This window comes from Danio aesculapii, chromosome 24, assembly GCF_903798145.1.
Source record: "Danio aesculapii chromosome 24, fDanAes4.1, whole genome shotgun sequence".
NCBI classification, from domain to species: domain Eukaryota; kingdom Metazoa; phylum Chordata; class Actinopteri; order Cypriniformes; family Danionidae; genus Danio; species Danio aesculapii.
Genome location: NC_079458.1, coordinates 9,100,974 through 9,123,660, shown reverse-complemented (window position 1 = coordinate 9,123,660; position 22,687 = coordinate 9,100,974). Strand labels below are relative to the sequence as shown.

The following is a 22,687-nucleotide window of genomic DNA, read 5'->3' as shown; positions in this document are numbered from 1 at the left end:
AAACAGAAAAAAACAGGAAAAATCAAGAGAAAGATAAAAAGTATTAATTTATTTAATATTTGAATTTAAATGTATAATATTTATTTTCCTAAAAAACAAACTCTTATTTTAATGAATATAACAGAAAAAATATAAATATATATAAAAAAAATTCATATAAATACATAAATGCACAAATGCATTTCAAAAAAATTTCTTTTTCATGTATTATTATATATTCTTTAAAATTTACAACATTATAATAGAGTGGAGGAACTATGATGTCAATTTGTATGCAAAAACCCGGAAGCGAGTTAGCATTTTAGCAGTTCCGGTTCCCTCGTCCCAAAGTCAATGGGTTTTTTAATGGGATTTTGGTTAAATTGCTTTAATAAGGTTCATGGCTACCACAAACTCAAGATACTTTCATGTTTTATTCTACGAGATAAAACACATCCGGTACATCTCACTCTTGATTTTTTTAAATCAGTTCTGCTTCTTTAAAAGACGGTTGCTATCAAGTTGCTAAAAGGGACTACAGGCGATGTCGGAGACATTATACGCCATCGAGCTGATCTGTCTATAACTCAGCCTGATTTAAAGTTACAGCTTGCGTCAGGCATTTGGATTCATCTGCTATTATTGGGTAAGTATTTTCATAAGTATTTTACAGTTTATAGTATTTTTCTAATTGGGCATTCATGTTGTTTGTACATAATGCTTTTACTTGTAGAGACGTCAAGATTCATTTGGTCATCATTTTTTTTATTAAAGTAATTTTATACTCAACATAGTACAGCCTGTCTCTTTCCTGCTGTCAGTAAAGCAAATGTGTGAATACATTTGTAAAAATATATAAATATTTCTGACATTTTAACAGGATTCTTTTACACTAACATAGATCTAATGATTTTCATCGGGTTTCTTCATCTGAACACATTTAACTGTATGTCATAACTGCGATGTTTACACTCCTCCTTAAACTCCTTTACACCAACCTTAAAACTTATAGCATATGTGACTGTATGGGATGCTTTTCGCTGTACTTCCTGACAAAAAAAGAATATTGAATGTTCTCCATCCATGATGGGACTTGCAGGCATTTATAGACGTATCCCTCATTTCTGTAATCTATGAAAAAGAATTTGGGATTTGTAATTGACTGCCATAGCTAGGTTTTCACTAAGGTAAGCGGGCTGTATGAACGAGGGCGAAACACTTATTTAAATGTGTCATATGATAATAATATCAGGCACATTTATAAAACAACAACGTCCAAAAACTGTAGAGCAAAACAAATGTATTTCCCACGGGAAATTATTCAAAACGCATAATAACGATGCATGTTTAATACCTGTAATAATACTAAAACAATATATTATTTTTACATAATGGTGTATATAGCGTGGATTATAATAAACTAAATCGAGAGAGTAAATCTTTGTCATGAACAATATTTCTAAAAAAAGCTTAAAACGTTGTCTGTAGCAGGGTGGTGCTGACGTCACAGGCGAGCGCCCTGAAATCAGTGTAGTCTGTTTGCTGCCTAATGTTAGCTTTTCAATTCTTGCGTTTGCATTAAGGATCCAAAAGTGATAAAAGTTATATTATCATGTGCGGATTATCCAGTTGGATGAAGCATGTAAGTGTAATGAACTGTGTTTGAACACAGAGCTTATTATTTGCACACTTCGAAAAGTCTGTGGGAAAATCCTAAGGGGATTTTATTGAGGGAATCAGTTTTATGCTAGCAGCCGATTGGCCTACAAGGTGACGTCATAGTTCCTCCACTCTATACTAAATAGTATTACACATTAAATGAAAAAAAATAAATAAATAAATTCTTCCCCAGTGGATTGAAGGAATGCGACAAACTATAATGATTTAATATGACATTATTAAATTATTAAGTATTTTAGAAGTAATTAATTGTCAATAGATTCATCATCTAATTATTATTGTTCTTAATATGCCTGTAAATATATTTTGGTAAAAGAAAAAATTATTAAAACAAATATTAAATAGACATCTTCATGGTAAATTGCATGTTGCATAAAAAAATAAGACACTAATTGTAATGCATGGGAAAAATTACACTGTATTAAATTATACTCATGTTTGAAAACCCCTTTCATCATAAAACAAATTCTGCATAAAAAATTCTCATCTAAACCAAAACATAATCATCTACTTATTACCAAAATGAGCAATCAGCACTTTCCTAACCACATCCTCATTATCAATATTACGCGCACAAAGCCACTGTTTAACATGCATCTCAAGAGATTTAGTTGCTGATAATAGATTATCACCACATATCTGTCATGATGATTATGGTGATGATGTGAGGAGGAGAAAGAGGAGCACAATGGTCATGAGAAGTGCTATTAAGGGATTTTTCATGGCACTTCAAGGTACTGACTCAATGTAACATTACATGACAAAAATAACATCCTGGATGAATAATTTCAGAATGACTAAAACATATAATGTGCTTCCCAATGATTTCGAATCACATATCACACCTCTGAATTCAGTTGTTATTATTTTTATACATTATAACAATAGCCTGAAGATATGATTATCACCACATTGGTAAACAAGCCAACAAAATAATAACTGAACGCATGAGACTGACAGAAAGGACATTAACGACAGATAATATATGAATTGTAAAGCTTACTACGAACAATTACGAGCTTAAGAAATTAACGAGAAATATACTGGACGCAAAAACATCATTTTCTGAAAGTTATACAGAGGGTTGTAAACTTACACCGGTTATTTCGACGTTTGCCTTTAAACATGGTCATTCTGAAGGGCTCCAGTTTGGCGGTTGTTGAATCCTGCTCGAGCTCGGATGAAGAGACCGATTCTCCGGATCTCAGCGGCGATTTTGTGAAACGGATCTGCTTTTGGCGAAGGTGAGGAAAAGGGAGCCACTATTACAGCAGACGCTACCATTACCGGGCTCTGGAAAGGGGTGCTTCTCTTTATATCATGATAAGACACTGCTGTGAGTACGGCGAGACGGCTTGTTAATTAATATTCATGATCCAGTCAGAGAAAAATCGCGAAACGTCAGAACTGAAGATTAATATTCATGATACAAGCGTTCCTCATTGGTTGGTTACTAAGAAACGTCAACGCGTATGTATAAATATTCATGAATCTTCGCTGTGGTACAACTGTAATGCTAATTAGTAGTATTTACATGTAGATATTTAGATTTAGTAGTGTAAACAAGTTACAATACCTGACAAAAAATTATCTGTGAAAGCAGGGGTTTGTTCTAGGCGGTCTGAGGAAATGTTTAGCTAAAAACAGTATGAAGAAATGAGCAATTAATTGTATGAATATTTATTGGTTTTAAAAAAAGTAAGTGTAATAAATAACAAAACTTTCAAAAGTACATAAAACAAATAAAATATTTAAATGAATAGAAGGTGCATAAAATGCAGTAAATAACTAACTACACATTAAATAACCAAATATTAAATGTAGTATTTTTAAAAACTTTTGTATAATAAATGACAGGCCAATGTAGTCATCTTTCACTACTGTATTGTTTTTAAATTGAGAAAATATCTTACAAGTAACTTTTATTCTACATCTCGGACCTTGGAAACAAAAAATGACCACTTAAAACGTGTGAAGCACCAAAAGCGGCCCATAATAAAATTAATTTGAAACCTATTTTGGCTATTGTTGTTATCATGTATTTTCAAATGTACTTTTTTGGTTATGATGACCATTCGACAATCTATTTCAGCTAAAATAGTGTTTAAATGTACTAAAATGAAGTATTTAAATCTCATAATTAAGTAGTAGCCTAAAAGAGGCCTATAACAGCAAAAAGCTCCACTTTTTGAGAAAAAACAGAACCACCAGGCAGGCTACGGGCCTGAATGACTGCATATTATTTAAATTACTGTATTTATGTACATTTTAGGGTCTGTGGAATCAAAATGATTAAAAAACTGCTGCATTATATTTATATGCAAAACAATAATACTGCAGGCGATAAATCATTTTTTGTCAATTATGACTAAAAGCGATCATTCTAATTTTAAAGAATGGATTAAAATATGCCACTTTTTTTGCAGCTAATAAGGTATATAGCATAATTGAGTACAACCCATTGAGTACAACCCATTTTGAAAATAATTTTTTTTATCCATTTGTCAGTGAATTTGGTGCATTTAAACAAAACAGATTTATTAAACAGATATATTTATTAAAATGATCTTTTAGTCACCAAACATATTTAGAAATCAAAAGATAATACAAATAAATTCAAGCAAAATATTGCAAAAATAAATGACAACCTACAAAAATTTAACTAGATTTTTTTTTACTTTTTAAAATTTGTATTTAATATTTTTCCCTAACATATAAATTTGGGTGTACTAGTTTTTGGATCGTTATCGTAAGTTTATTTGATAGATAAGCTCCAGATTTGGCTTCAGTACTGACTAATCTAATGTGTATGCACAAATATAATATTGTATAGCTTCCTAATAAACATATAAATTTAAAAGAGAGATTTGTGAGGGGTGTACTTATACTGAGCACTTTTTTATTTATTTATTTATTTTTCTACTTTTTAAACTGTTATATTTTTCATAAATTCTTTTTCAATATTTAATAATAATTAAAATTATTTACATTTCCTCAATATTTTGCATTGCTTAAATTGATATTAATGTAAACCTTTATTTTTATTTAATCAAAGTCACAGTCAGCTTTATTGTCAATTCAACCACATGTACAGGGCGTACAGATAATCGAAATTGCCTTACTCTCAGACCCTTGGTGCCATACTAAACATATATTATTAAAACAGAAAGTAGAATTTTAAAAAAAGAAAGAAAAGAAATTACAATAAATACAATTACACATATAATATAATCTAAAAATATAAGAAAAAAAATGTAAACAATACAATTACACTTAAGGGCATATGGCAAGGAGTGCAAACTAGAGTTGTGCTGATGCAAAACAATATAGTGTAAAAAGTACAGTGTAATGCAAAACAATTTACTTTTATTTTTCAAAATCTGACTATCATGCAACGCTGCATTCATCAGACCACAGATTTTCCTCAGAGCCTGCAATCGCATTCAATATTCAAATTATGCTAAATTATAACACAATTAAAATCCATTTGACAGCCGAATTGGCTCAGAATACAGAATATGCGAATCATGTTTCAACAGAGATGAAAAATGTGACCAATGTTTTGTATTTAATTATAATTACAGCTTCTACACTGATCACAATTTCCAGTTTGCCAGTAACTAACTGTAAATCTATTACAATATAAATACTGTATATACATTTACAGCATTGTTTATCTTCCTGTATATGTATATTCAGTATTGTAACTCTTTACTGTGTAAAATATACAGTAATTTTCACAATGCATCTACACAATTCATAATTTCCAGTTGGCCAGTAACTAACTGTGAATTAATTCCAATATAAATACTGTATTTACATTTACAGCACCGTTTATCTTGCTGTATATGTATATTAAGTATTGAATTCAGTATATTTTACTGTAAAATATACAGTAATTTTCCCAATGCAACTTTAAAATACAGTAAAATACTGCAATAACTGTTCTACAGTAAAATACAGTTTATATTACAGTTAAATAATGTGTATTTACAAACATTAATAATGTATGGAAGCACATGTGCATGCAAATCAGATGTAATATACTTAAATGTGCATGTTTAAGAATCCATAAATTAGCATTCCCTTTCAACTATCCAGCAAAATAAAGTCTAGCCTCAGAATACAGAATATGTGATTCATGTTTCAACACAAGACCAATATTTTTTGTATCCAATTATAATACAGCATCTACACTGTTTATAATTTCCAGTTTCCAGTAACTAACTGTAAATCAATAACAATATAAATACAGTGTTTACATTTACAGCACCGTTTATCTTCCTGTATATGTATATTCAGTATTGTAACTCTTTACTGTGTAAAATATACAGTAATTTTCACAATGCATCTACACTGTTCATAATTTCCAGTTGGCCAGTAACTAACTGTAAATCAATTTCAATATAAATACTGTATTTACATTTACAGCACCGTTTATCTTGCTGTATATGAATATTAAGTATTGAATTCAGTATATTTTAATGTAAAATATACAGTAATTTTCCCAATGCAACTTTAAAATACAGTAAAATACTGCAATAACTGTTCTACAGTAAAATACCATTCATAATACAGTTAAATACTGTGTAATTTACAAACATTAACAGTGTGGAAGCACATGTGCATGCAAATCAGATGTAATATACTTAAATGTGCATGTTTAAGAAACCATAAATTAGCATTCCCTTTCAAATTTTCTAGCAAAATAAAGCCTAGTCCTTAAATATGAGCTGAGAAAAAGGAAAGAAAAGCTATAACAGCATCCTAGTTTTTTTTAAAATGGAATGACTTTCACCTTACATTTAGGATCATTCGCATAAAGCTGCATAAAGCTGCATAAAGCCCTCAGGTTCTGGGACCAAATATGATGCAATTCAGCATGCTTCACCTTAAAACACTGTATGATAGTTCTCTCAGTGAGCCACATCTGCGACTATATTATGATTCCACTGTTATGTTGTCTGCTGCAAGGGTCTGTGTTGTTACGGAGACAGAGAGAGAGAACCTGTGCAGTGCTCTTCTCCTAATAATGTGTGATTTATTCCGTTAGCTGTCACTGCATGGCTATCAGTGTGTGGGTTGTTTCTGACTAAAATAGCTTGGTAAAATATACTTTTCAAAGATCCGACTGCAGTGAAACAGACTGAAGGACAATGCTGGCTGATTTCTGGCCAACTTTGAAAGATTTTTCTTTAATATCACCAACATGTCCAAAACATTCAATCGCATTTAAAAATGCAAATCACATGACAAGAACCATAAGAGGACAGGCGTTCATTATGTAACATTTATTATATATATATATATATATATATATATATATATATATATATATATATATATATATATATATATATATATATATATATATATATATATATATATATATATATATATATATATATATATATATATTCTTGTAGGTCACAAATCAATGGGAAGCATAGTTTTATTTTAGGGGGTCCATTATTATGTTTCAGCAATATTCAAGAAGCAATTTGGAAACACAACAGCGCCATCTTCTGGATAATGCAATGCTGCACCTTTATTTTTTTAATTAAGTCATATTATTTGTTTCGATACCTGTGGTGCAAAAATGTATGAAATATTGATTAATTAAGTTATATAAAATAAAAATATATATATTATTTTTATAAAAAAAAAACGGCAAACTAAATATTTATCATACATATTGTTTAATAAATATGTCATGGGTGATTATCACTATAAAGTGCCTTTGAAATCTAACAAGATTGAATCAGTCCTATATGAACATAATAATAATAATAATAATAATAATAATAATAATAATAATAATAATAATAATAATAATAATAATAATAATAATAATAATCAACATCATCATCATAAATTTGTATTTATATAGCGCCTATCCAGAACACTTTACAATAAATGTAACAAAAAGAGTTAGTATGAACAGACATTGAAGGAAACAATAATCAAGTAGAGACAACATTAGGTTCACAAACAAACAAGAAGTCATATATAACAAACTGGAAATACAAAACAAGACCTAGGAGACAAATATGCAGAGTACAGGTTGATCAAACAAAGTGGTCAGTTTATCAAATCAGAAGTGTAACATTCAGAATAGAGTGAGTGTGGTAGAGAGTTCCAAAGTTTGAGTGCAATAACAGTAAATACTCTGCCAATAATTCGAAATATTGAAATTCTGATGTTTTAATATAATTGGTTAAACCTTTTCACACATGCAGGTAGAATTATAAGTGTTTGGAAATATGTTTTTGTCAATTTTTGGCAAATTCTTTCATTGAATGGATGTGGTTTGGCCATGTACCACACACAAAAGTAGGTAAATTAGGTCAAAATAAAAAGATTTTTAAACATTCTTATTGTCTTTAACAAGTTATTTGACAAAAAATGCATTTTAATAACTTTTGGGTTTTATTTTGAAAAAATGTGCAACGATTGCATATTTTATTAGGAAATAAATTTTTTGTCCATTATTTCATTATTATAAATAGACCATCATAGAATATCCATAGAATAGAATATCCATTGTTTGTGTTCTGTATTAAAGTTCAGTGATATTGGCTTTTTGAGGTCCATTTGAAGATTTTTTGGAGATCATTTGCTTACTTTCATTGCAAAATCAATCAATCAATCAATGATTCAATCGCTCAGTTAAAACATTCATTCATTCATTTTCTTTCAGCTGAGTCCCTTTATTCATCAGGGGTCACCCCAGCAGAATGATTCGCCAACTTATCCAGCTTATGCTTTACACAGCGGATGCCCTTTCAGCTGCAACCCAGTACTGGGAAACACCCTTCCACACACATACTGTGTGCCAATGTGACCAATTAATTTTTTTCAATTCACCTACTGTATAGCGCATATCTTTGGACTGTGGAGGAAACCGGAGCACTCAGAGAAATACCCATGCAAACACGAGGAGAGCATGCAAACTCCACACAGAAATGTTGGGTCTCGAACCAGCAACTATTTTGCAGTGAGGCGACAGTGCTAACCACTTAGCCATAGAGTATATAATATTATTAGTTATGAATATCCATAGTTTTCTTTCTGTAAAATCAATTCAATCAATAAATCAACCAAGCTATCAACCAATCAATAAAATAAAAAATAAAAATTGCAACAACATTGAATTTTTTGGTCAAATAACATTGAAATAAAACATTTTTTTAAAGTATTTTATTTTAAGCATTAAATTTAACTTTAATGATTAAATTCAATTATTTAATAAAAAAAACTTAATTAATGTTAATTGATTGGCTAAAATTAACCAAACAATTAACCAAAACTTTAGCTTTTCTCCTCATAAGCGGTCCTGTGCGCACAGAAATCCGCAGATTTCTGCAGATTTCTGCAGATTTTTAACCTATCATTTTTAAATGTGTGTAAATGTATATTTATTAAGTTCTTAAATTAATTTCAGTAACATCATTGACTAATATGAAAAAGTTCATGATTTATTTACAATACAGTTTGTCTTTTAGTAGATATATTATATGAGATACTTGCTTTATTGACCAAATTAGTTGATCTAATTGGATTTGCATTTTAAACATTAAATAAAAGTTAAAAGGTATTATTGTTTTATTTCATATATACAGTTTTAGTTATGATACTCCCAAAATCATTCTGCATAAATCTGATGATTTGTCACAAAATTCTGTGCAGAAATAGCAAATAATGTCCACAGATTCTGTCTGGCCCTACTCATCTAGTGCAGTGATGAAATGCTGAATATCTCCTCTAAAAATACCATTGAATTACTTTTATTTTAATTGTTTATTTATCTTTGAGAACCTCAGATGTTAGTGCAACAACCTGTAAAATAGCTTAATGGTTGTAAATGGATGAAGTGATGATATAGATGTGTGATAATAACCTCCCAGAGGGACAGAGAGATGTAGAGAATCACATTATAGACTCAAATGCTATTTAAACAGTCATCTGGGTCTGACTGATCTAATGGAGTGTCATATCGCTTGCAGTCAGTCATCTGACCCCACGCCACCTCCCCCTCACACACACACACACACAAATGTGCATGCAAACACACACAGACAAAAACAAACACACACAAACACAAATAAAGACAAATACACACAAAAACAAACACACAAATGCACACAGAGATGCCCACATACAAACACACATGCACATCACACACACAATCGCATGCAAACACACACAGACTAAAACAAACACATATATACACAGAAGAACAAACACACTCACATACACACGCGTAACACACTCATGCATGCATGCACATATACATTCATGCATGTTCACACACCAACACACATAAACACAAACACAAAGGACACAGATACACACACACACACGCACGCACGCACACACACACACACACACACACGCACGCACGCACGCACGCACGCACGCACACACACTCAAAGAAGCACACAAATACACACAAAATGAAATACACTCACATACACATTCATAACAAACACACTCGCATATACATGCATGCATGTTCACACACAAACACACACACATAAACACAAACACACATGGAACACTCAACAGAAACACACATGCACAACACTCACAGATACGCAAACACACACTTAAAACATATAAACAAACACAAATACACACAAAACCAAACACACTCACATACACACGTATAACACACACACACATGCATACACACATACAAACACACATGCACATCACACACATACAAAAACACATAAACAGAAACACACACACACACACACACACACACACACCACACACACACACACACACACACACACACACACACACACACACACGCACACACACACACACACACACACACACACACACACACACACAGACTTAAAGAAACATACAAATAAACATGAAATGAAACACACTCTCATACACACACACAAAAACAGACCTGAACATGCAAATACACACACACAAACACACCCACGTAAACACACACACACATTCATGCATGTTCACACATAAACACAAACACAGATGCAAGAACACACACACACTCAAAAATAAACACACAAACAAACACAAATACACACAAAATGGACACACTCACATACACAAGCATTTTCACCCTCATAAACACAAACACACACATAAACGCAAACACACACATTCAAGTACAAAAACACACATATGTACACATACACACAAATGCACAAGCATACACATGCTCGCTCTCTCTCTCTCTCTCACACACACGCACACATACAGTACACACAAAAAGTAAACATACAAACAGACCCCCCCCCCCCCCCAACCCACACACACACGAACACACAAACACTCTCAAGCAAAGGCACAGATGCATTCTCACACACACACACACACACACACACACACACACACACACACACACGCACGCACGCACGCACGCACGCGCTCACGCTCACGCTCACAAATAATGGCCCAGGAAAATAGTGGAAGCATCAAGCATGGAATCCTATTTTCTGAGACAAAAATAAAAGTCTGCGGAGAACATTTTCTTTCTCTTCGGGGGTCTTTCTCGATAACCTCCACTCTATTCCACCCAAGCGGGATGTTTTCTTCAAATAATAGAGTCATAATGAATGCCGTGTTGCTCAGTTCAGTGGAGCTGATAGCACACAGTCCTGGATTAATGGAGTGCGCTTGATAAACTGCACTGAATGACAACTCACACAGATGAAACGCTCAGATTGCAGCCGATCGCTTTTACAGGAGAACGCCGGGATTAAAAACATCCCCAGCCTGAACTGTGGATGGAGATTCAAAGAGAGGATACAAAATGAGTTTGAGAAAGACGGATCTTGATGTTTTGTTGGAGGAAACTTGAGATATGAGGATTGTGACTATACAGTTGAAGTCAGAAATATTAGCCCCCCGTATATTTTTTCCTCAATTTCTGTTTAACGAAAAGAAGATTTGTTCAACACATTTCTACACATAATAGTTTTACAGATTTTTTTTTACAATTGTTTAGCTACAAATTTCAGAACACTGATGTCAATTTTCAAAACTCTAGAAACAAAACAGTCACTACTCCCACAGCCTCTCCAGTTCTCAAAACTCAGCATGCTGCGTTCATTTCTTTAAAAAAAACGTCCTGCATTTGCAGATTCCTTGATTCACAAAAATCTTTTATTATACAAATACCACAGGAACATACCTTTAAACGACCAGCACACAAGCTACACATCATTTCAATAAGCAATCATTACAGTTTTTCTTGATTTCTTTGATGCAGCCGTCAACTGAAACCGCTTGCAAAATTCTCTAAGCATGTCAAAACATTAAAAATATGCAGCAAAGGCTGATTCTTACCTTCAAACAACATAACTTGCAAACACGTGTATATATGAGCTCTTTTACAGTTTTTTTCAATTGTTTAGCCACCAATTTCAGAAACCTGATGTAAATTTTCAAAACTCTACACACAAAACTCTAAACAGTCACTACTTTTAACACAGCCTCTCCAGTGTTCAAAACTCTGCATGCTGCGTTCATTTCTTTAAAAAAGTACTGCAGGATCAGTGGTTCACATAATCCTTTTATCATACAAATACTACAGGAACACAACTTTAGATCACCAGCACACAAGATGCACATCGTTTCAATAAACAATCTTTAACAATCAATGAATTTTGTTGTTAAAAATATATGATACATTATGGTTTATACATAAGTGTAGGGGGAACAGTACAGACAGTGGATACGCTGAACTAGTTTTATTCATTCCATCATAATGTAGGTTTACTGTTATTTTTTTCTCACAGCACACCCCCATATCGAAAGCTCACTGAAAAAAATTATTCAAAGATGATTCCTTGGATTTACTAAATTTTTTTATGTTAAGTGGTTGTAAACAATTTATTTGGGCTGAATTTAAACAAACAAATTAAGTTGAAAATTATTAAATTAAATTTATATCTCCTCTCTCCCTCTCCCTCTCCCTCTCTCTCTCTCTCTCTCTCTCTCTCTCTCTCTCTCTCTCTCTCTCTCTCTCTCTCTCTCTATATATATATATATATATATATATATATATATATGTGTGTGTGTGTGTTCATATACAGCCACATGGACCCCTTTACAAATTATAGGTAATATTATTGTAGGGCTAAAATAAATAACATAATAGATCATAGATTAACGTAATGTACAAATTTGTAATTCTAATAGTTGAAAAAATAACCATATTTTGACATGTATGACATATTTGCTATATGTAAAGTTCATATGAACTATTACATCACATATGTAATTTGCATATATTTCTATTTATCAGATTTGTATTTTGTTTCCATCAGTCTGGTCTTGTGAATTTGGCCACAGGTTCTCCTCTACATCACAGTGGTGTTATTATTACTCAAAAATCTTGGAAAGAATCTTTTGTGAATGTGAATCCAGGCCTGACATTGGTCTGCTGTGATTTTATACATGTAGTACAGTAATGTCAAATATGAAAACATTGTCTCTAAAAGTTGTACATGGAACAAAGAAACCATAAATATGGTAAAGTAAGATGAATGAAGATGAAATCTATAGATAATGCAGTCCAGTTGGGTCATCTTCTGATGTCATTTGATCTATCCTGAAACTTTCATCTAAACATGTAATATTGTACATCAGTTTCCGCACATCAAGAGTAACGCAACAGTTATTTATCATTTTGAGTGCTTGTATCAGATGATAATAACATCACGTTAAGTAAATGAATACGCATTTATTTCAGATGTAATGTTTGAGTTGCATTTTGAAATGGGATCAATTTGATGTTTAATTGTTTTAAACTGAAAAGGTGATGTTAGTTCAATGAACAAAGTCTCTTTGACTAGTGTGTATTGTATCCAAGCATTTGAAAAGAGAGTTAAAAGTTTTGCAAAAACGTACAATTTTGGCAATGGTTGTGAATTTTGTGTCTAGAGTTGACTAGTTGACACCAGAGTTCTGGAATTTGTGGCAAAAAGATTGTAAAAAAACTGTAATCAATCACTACACAATGTACAACAAAATACAGAACTCAGCGTGAATCAGTGCACCATTTCTTGTCATTGTAGCCTATTGCCCATGCAACAGGCTACAGTTGTTGTCTTTCTATTTGGGCTGTCAAATCGAATTATATTTATATTGAATTCATGACTTTTTTTCAAACTGTGGCTGAAAACTAAAATACTGTTAATAAACAAAACAGAAAAAAATAATAAAGTACTGTAAATATCAGAGAAAACACATGTAAACCAAAATACAGTCAAATCTATCTGAGTATAAGACATAGCCCCTATTAACCTCCCCCATTCATGCTGGCAAAGAACAACACAAACCTCCACCGTTTTTATAAAGTATGCGGACTGATTGCTAATTGAAGATTTCTGTGAAGGAGTGTCAAACCGGTGCTCAGACTTTTCCTACTGATTTTGGTAGTTTCTAACGGTTAGGAATAGATGGTTTCTGTTTGGTTTCCATAGCTAAAACAACGGAGATTGGACTGCTTGAACGGCATCCATGTTAACTATTTTGAGAAATGTCAGGGAAAATCTGTCAATCCAATGAGAATGGGTTTACACATTTGTAAGACATAGCTTCTGCTCTGCTGGGATACAAGAAAAACTGTAACAATCATTAAATATTGCTGTTGAAAATATATTACACAGGATTCATTATGGTTTATACATAAGTATAGAGGGAAAAGTAGACAGTGGAATCACTAAACTAAAGTTTTATTCATTCAGTCATAATGTAGGTTTACTGTAAAAACAAACAAACAAACAACAACAACAACAACAAAAACAAAAACAACAACAACAACAACAACAACAACAACAAAAGAATAGTAGTTAAGTTAACCAACGTGTTTCTCCCTGAATGTCCCCATATCGAAAGCTGATATATGGCATGATATATGGCAACATATGCAAATTACATTTTTACATTTCACAAACTGTATATAAAGTGTCATAATAGTCAATAATTTGTCAAAATAGAGCAAGCATCACTGTTTAAAAATTGTATATATATATATATATATATATATATATATATATATATATATATATATATATATATATATATATATATATAAAATTATTATATTATATTGTTACAATTATTTACAATGTTTATTCTAATTACTAAGATTCAATAAGTAAAATAATATCTGCTTGAGACTTTTTTTCAACTTGAGATCCAAGCACTATGAAAATCCCACCACACCACACTTATTCCTAATATAATAGCTTTTCCCTCTTTGGATTTTGGGTTGAAAGTTGCCTCAGACATGTTTTTTTTTACTTTTTTCTATTTTTTTGGATTCACCCAAACGAAAAAGATAAAGAAAGGCAACCCTGTTCCACATGAGTGAGTGTGGACTGCAGCATCCAGTATGAGCTGGTCTGGGGTCAGTGAACACATGGACCCAAAGTCACGCTAATCTAATTCAGCCCAGAAGAGGCTGATCTGAAGCCTGTCATAAATTCAGACGGGCTCTTCCTCCTGCTGAAAAACGGGAAGGTGCTTTGGAAGATAAGAGGGATTAGAGATGGTGGCAATGGTTTTACAGTCCTCATTCAGTAAATTAATCTCGGGGAGATTACGCAGAAAATTGAGAGAGGTTTTACCCTTTTCTGATATAGATGAATCCAATTCATGTCGCAGGCTCAGTATTGAGGTCAAATTCACAATCATTCTTATAAATAAGACGTTACTTTTGAGATGAAATATGTACACTGTCAAAAATATCAGTTTATTAGCAGTTTCTGTTTATTTACAGGTTTTTTTCTGCTTTCTTATGGTGTGAATTGCATTATGAGAACTTTATCTATGCTCTGTCCACTTTTGATGTTGAAACTTTAACTGTGTGCAGTTTAACACAGTGACTTTTATTGACAATATATTAGTTTAAAACATATATTGTATAAGAAATAAGATACGGAGAATTAAGTCCATAAAATAACAGAAAAGTACTAGCAGTTTATTGCCGTTTATTTACTGTAGCCTACTGTAATTAACCAATTCAGACTATATATCACTTTTCAAAGTTAAAAGTTGTTGGAGGAAAAACCAATTCTTTAAGCCACGATTACCAAATTCAAGGTAAACCATGGTCAATTTCCTGACGGTTAGCATTACTATTTCAAATTTTCATTAGGCCTATAATTAAAATCTTGATTGGTTATTGTGATGTTGACTTAACAAAATGAAATCACACTATCAGTGAAAAAATTTCATAAATATTTTTATCAAATCGCACAGCCCTTTTTGGCTTTCATAAAAACAGCTTTATGCTATTTTGTGAAGGTAAACAAGAATCCTTGTGAGGTATAATTTTCCAAGCGCAGGTAAAAGAAAATCAAATGTACCTAAAAACACACACACAAAAAAAAAATATGTAAATGAAATAATACAAATATTAGTAAACAAATTCAAAATGCAAGGATCCATGTTCATGTTGTTTGCCATAAAATTACATAAAGTTGCACATTTTATTTGGTGTTCATTTTTCAGATAAAAATTTGATGGAATGCCTTAAGTGTGCGTGTTACATTTATAATATCTTCAGGTCATTTGACCAAAACCGCGATAATATGTAGACGATAATTCTGATTTGGGTTTCTATAATCACGATATGAAATTTTCATGCCGTTACATCTCTAATCAAGAACCAATAATGCAATTCAAAAGCATACAGTAAATGCAAAACATAATGCAATTTAAATGCATGTAAACTGAAAAAAAAAACATGCAATGCTATTGAAAAGTTTAAATTCTTAAATGAAATGCAACATTGAAATGCTGGGATCCACACAACACTTCATGTTGTCCCAAAACAAATTTTGGGAAATTTAGTTAACTTAATTTCTTTTACAAATTTAACATAAATATATTTGAAAATAAAACAATTAAGCTGTCCCCAAAAAACCCGCAACAATTGTGTTGGTTTAGCTCGTTTTAAATAAGTGGTTTGAACAAGCAGCAAACATATTTTTGATTGAATTTAAAAGCATAAATAAACAAAAAACAAACAAACAAACAAACATTAAAAAACATGTCATGCTATTTAACAGCATAAATAGAAAAAAAAACATGAATCACAAAATGAATCACAACTGAAAAAAAAACAAAAAAACGCTGTGGTTGTTGGAGTCAATCTGGCTCCAAATGCATTGAGTTTTTACTCTTGATTTATACTTTAATTCCTGACCTCCCTCATTGTAAATTTATTATTCATTTATTGCTTTTTCTGGTTGAATTTTACATCCATAAATGTACATTTTCAAAGAAACACCTTTACTTTTTTATTTTCAGAAAGGATTTTGATGTACTGTATATGTGAACTCAGTAATAGTCTCTAATAATTATATTGCATGTATCTTTGTTCATATTGTGTCTTTGTAATTGTTATTTCTTGCATAATAATAATAATAAAATACTTTAATTCTTTATTTATTTATTTTTTTTCATTTTAAATACAATCCACACATGGTGAGAAATCATTTAGTGTTTAACAGTTAACTATTTAGTATTATTAATTTAACATATTTACTATAAATAGATTTTTAAAAATAATAATCAAATAAAAACAAATAAATATAATAAAATATAAATTTATCATGAATTTATTGCTTTTTCTGGCAAAATTTTACATTGATAAATGTAAATTTTCAAAGAAACGCCCTTACTTTTTATTTTCAGAAAGGATTTGGATTTATAAGTGAACTCCCTAAAAGACTCTAATAAATATACTCCATGTAAAACTCTTGGTGTAAATCTTTTCAATTCAATTAAATTTAGGTTAATTTGTATAACGCTTTTTATGATAATTATTGTTTCAAAGCAGCTATACAAAAGATGCACATCATTGCATTACAATCAAATACAAGTTATTATATATGGAGATAATTTTATTGCATATGGGTGATGTCTATGAGTACATGTTTAATGAAGTGTATTATTATATTTTAATATATTATTATTATATATGATATAATTCATTCATTAATTTTCTTTTCGACTTAGTCCCTTTATTAATCAGGTGTCACCAAAGCAGAATGAACCACCAACTTATCCAGCATGTTTTACACAGTGGAAGCAATATTATATAATTAATATTATTAATATAAATATTATTATTATTATTATTATTATTTTGTCTATCAAGTGTATGTGTTGTCCTGGAAGTCCTCGATGGTTGGGTTCTCTAACCCTAACCAACCCTAAACCTAACCCTAAATCTTTTAAACTTGTATAATTTGCTGGACTTTTTTATGTAAACCTTTTTGTCTCTGTTCATATTGTTTCTTTGTAATTTTTCTTTCTTGCATAGTAATAATAATTAAAAAATACTTTATTTCCCATATAAACCACCGTGTGGCGCTGTAAGATCACCGTGAATCAGGGAAATCGCCATCGGATCTGAAAGAGTTTTTGGATGTCTGACATTGACTGCAACACAATTTCACAAAGAAATTATTTGCTAATACAATCTGATTTGGGCTCCATCAAGAGTTATTCATCCTATCTGGAGACTAAATTACATGTGACAGCAGAATTACGAGCTGAGAATGGGGAGGAATATGGATTCATTTTCTCGGCTGATATGAAGTGCATAAATCCAGCAGGAGCTCGTGATAATAATGTCATCGTGAGCTCGGGTTAAAGGTCGGTTTGTTTAACACTCCACACCAGGGCTGCTTCAGTAATGTATAGAAGTAAGGACTTGGAATATAAATTTCATTTCACTGTGTAACCTCGTTTTTTATTTTATTCGCATGACAATGGAGGTCTTGATGTGATTTCACTTGACATGTCTTGGCCCTGAACGATCGGGAAGAATAATAGTCACTTAAATGTGCTACGATTTTGCACAGACGTTGCTCAGTTTTTTTTTTTTTTGTGTGTGTCTTATTATAGTAACAATTGTGTTTCATTCTATTTTAGGATCAGCTCTGTCTCATGTGTTTATGCTGATATTCATATTTAATAATAAAAAACTGACAACCGTATATTGAAATTAATTCGGTTAGGTTGAACGATTGATAAAAGATGGTAACAATGAATGTAATAACTACTTGAGCAACAAATCAGCATATTAAAATAATTTCAGAATTATTATAAGGCACTGAAGACTGTTATGATGATTAAAATTCATGTGAATAAATTATATTCAAAAAGTAAACACATAAAAAATATTATATGAAACTATTATATGATATCATTCATTTATTTTCAGCTTAGTCCCTTTATTCATTAGGGATCGCCACAGCCAGGGGCGGATTTAGTGATTTGGGGGCCCTAGGCAGTTCCAGCGATGGGGCCCAGTCCTAAACCGAAACCATTTGTAATTTTATTTATTAATTTTTTTTTTCGGCTTAGTCCCTTTTTAAATCAGGGGTTGCCACTGCAGAATGAACCGCCAACTTATTCAGCATATGTTTTACCTTTACAGGGAAACACCCACCCACTCACACTATAGCCACTATGGGTAATTTAGCTTATTCAATTCACCTATAGCGTATGCATTTGGACTGTGGAGGAAACCGGAGCACCCGGAGGAAACCAACGCCAACATGGGGAGAACATACAAACTCTGGCTGGGTCAGTTGGCATTTCTGTGTGGAGTTTGCATGCTTTCCCTGTGTTCGTGTGGGTTTCCTCCGGGTGCTCCGGTTTCCCCCACAGTCCAAACACATGTGCTATAGGTGAATCAAAAAACTAAATTGGACATAGTGTATGTGCATGTGTGTGAATGAGTGTGTATGGGTGTTTCCCAGTACTGGGTTGTATTTGGAAGGGCGTCCGCTGTGTAAAACATATGCTGGATAAGTAGTTCGTTCTGCTGTGGTGACCCCTGATGAATAAAGGTTTTAAGCCGAAGGAAAATGAATGACTGAATGAAGTTTCCCAGTTCTGTGTTGTGACTGGAATTAGTGCATCCGCTGCGTAAAACATATGCTGGAATAGTTGGTGGTTCATTCCGCTGTGGCAACCTCTGAAATAGAAACTGAGCCGAAGATGAATAAATAGATGAATAAAAACAAATAAATATAATATAATAATGTTAAAAAAAGCAGTCGCTTCACTGCACAACTTTCCATGCTTAAACATCAATAGCTCAGAATCAATCAGCTCGTCCCTCACGTAAAACTCTCTATTTGTTCTCCAGTTAATCTCAGTGCTGTCTAAGTGAAACAATTACGATATTAAAGAGATCCAATTACCGTTTTTCCCTTTCCTACCCTCCCAGTGGCTCCTCTAAGTGCAGGTGAAGACTCCGGGATCAGCTCTGGGATAAGTGTTTTGCTCTGGGCCACAGCAGTGACAGGACAGCAATGGGATTTCAGGAACTCTGGGTCGCCCTTACTTCAGATAGCACTTGAAACCTGCGGTAAATCCCACATTACTACAGTATTTGACTGCTTTCAGCTACTGAGAGCCAGAGGAAGCTGGAGGTTGGATGAATCGTTCATTTGCAGTGTTGGGCACGTTCCTTTAAAAGAGTAATTAGTTATAGTCAGGGCTTGACATTAACTTGTTTGATCACCAGCCACTGTGGATATTTTTCCAACATTACTAGCCACTTGCCATTTTCACTAGCCACACTTTTCTTGTTGGAAAAAATATATTTTATATGCATAATTTGACTTTGACATGCTAAAATTACTCCTCATTCATTTCACTTTTTGTGTGTGTTGTGTATGAGCTTGCTCAATGTGCATGAACATATGGGTTGTCGCATTGCAATTTTTACTTTTATTTCACATAACTTTTCAGGGCTCAAAATGAAGGATTTACCCAAATTTATCTCTGACCACATCAAAAATAAACACAAGAGCCACAAGTTTTAAATGTGTCAAAACAAGCAAAATATAGCTGTATACAAGCTAATTCAACCAAACTCTTTTAAAAAATTTTGACATTTAAAAAATAACTATTGTCATGTATCTAAAATATGCACGGTAATCTGTCCTGGCTCATGGTTCCAGATCACCAGTTAATTACACATACATGTGGAGTTAATCTCATATAAAAGCATGTTATTGTCAAAAAAAGAAAAGAAAAATAAACTATATAAACAAAAATAACTGTAAGCGATAATGAAGGATGATCACGCACACATAGTTAATGTTAGGCCTGTTAATAATAATAATTAAAACGACCGCTGCTGCTTACTAAATATATATATATATATATATATATATATATATATATATATATATATATATATATATATATATATATATATATATATATATATATATATATATATATACAGTGGGTATAGAAAAGAATAACCCCCCTTCAAAATAATTACATTTTGTTGCATTATAGCCTGAAAGGAAGACAGACACAGTTTTTGTTTTATCTAACTGTATTTACTTAGTGCAACTTATAACACCCAACCAAAAAATACAACACCAACATGTCTGAAAAAAAAATTAACATATAAAAAACTAAATCAATGGGTTGGAAAAAGAATCACCCCCCTGTTTCAGTATTTGGTTGAATAACCTTTTGCTTTAATTACAGCCTTTAATCTGTTGGGATAGGTTTCTACTAACTTTGCACATCTAGACTTTGCAATATTAGCCCACTCCTCTTTGCAGAACTGTTCAAGTTCAGTTAAATTTGATGGTGTCCGCTTGTGGACTGCAGTCTTCAAGTCATTCCACAGATATTCAATGGGGTTTAAGTCTGGACTCTGACTTGGCCATGCCAGGATATTCACCTTTTTCTCCTTTAACCACTGTGTGGTCAGTTTTGCTGTGTGCTTCGGGTCGTTGTCATGTTGGAAGGTAAACCTTCTTCCCAATGATAACTTTCTGGCAGAGGGCAGCAGATTTTCCTCAAGAATTTGTCGGTATTTTGTCCCATCCATTTTTCCTTCTATCCTGACAAGTGCTCCAGTTCCTGCTGCAGAGAAACAACCCCATAACAAGATATTTCCACCACCATGTTTTACGGTAGGAATGGTGTTATTTGGATGGTGAGCTGTATTGGATTTCCGCCAGACATATCGTTTGGTGTTGAGGCCAAATAATTCAAATTTAGTCTCATCTGACCATAACACTTTTTTCCATGTGGCCTCGGAATGTTCTAGGTGCGTTTTGGCAAAGCTCAGTCGTGACTTTTTGTTGCTTTTCTTGAGAAGAGGCTTTTTTCGTGCAACCCTCCCATACAAGCCACAGTTGTGGAGAATTTTTGATATTGTTGTCACATGCACACAATGACCACTCTTTGACATAAATTCCTGCAACTGCTTCAGAGTTGTTGTAGGCCTTTTGGTTGCCTCTCTGACCAGTTTTCTACTAGCTCTTTCATCCAGTTTGGAGCGACGTCCTGATCCAGGAAGGGTCTGTGTTGTACCAAATACCAGCCACTTTTTAATAATGGACTTCACTGTGCTTCTAGGCATTGATAAAGCATTTGAAATTTTTTTGTATCCATCCCCTGCCTTGTGCCTGGCCACAACTTTATCCCTGAGATCTTTTGACAATGCCTTGCCACCCATAGATGATGGTTTGCTTCAGTTGCACTACCTAGGGTTGAAATCCTACAATAAAGCTATATTCATGCTGAGCTAATCAAATTGACCACCAATGAAAGTGAAATGGCATTGTGTCTCGTTAAGAAGGTGATTAGCTACACCTGATTGAGTTTACCAGTAATTTTTAGGAGGGGGGTGATCCTTTTCACAACTGAGTGATTCTGTTTTTTATGCTTGTTAATTGTTTTCTGACATGTTGGTGTTATAGTTTTGACATAGATGTTATACGTTGTACTGAATAATTACACCTAGATAAACCAAAACTGTGTCGGTCTTCATTTCAGGCTACAATGCAACAAAAGGTAATTATTTTGAAGGGGGATGATTCTTTTCTATACCCACTGTATATATATATATATATATATATATATATATATATACACATATACACACACATATATATATATATATATATATATATATATATATATATATATATATATATATATATATATATATATATATACACATATATAT

General features: G+C 32.5%; 1 protein-coding gene across 5 annotated transcripts in view; it reads right to left on the bottom strand.

Moving 5' to 3' along the window:
• Window positions 1-22,687, bottom strand: part of LOC130218251 (RNA-binding Raly-like protein) — a 285,849-nt gene that overhangs the window by 56,471 nt on the left and 206,691 nt on the right. The window contains exon 1 of one of the 5 annotated variants that reach the window (XM_056450395.1): window positions 2,756-2,990. The exons of the other annotated variants lie outside the window; for them this stretch is intronic. Within the exon in view, the coding sequence (XP_056306370.1) occupies window positions 2,756-2,792 (37 nt within the window). The 5' untranslated portion in view covers window positions 2,793-2,990. Of the gene's footprint in view, window positions 1-2,755; window positions 2,991-22,687 lie in introns of those variants that run through there. 5 annotated transcript variants of the gene reach the window in all.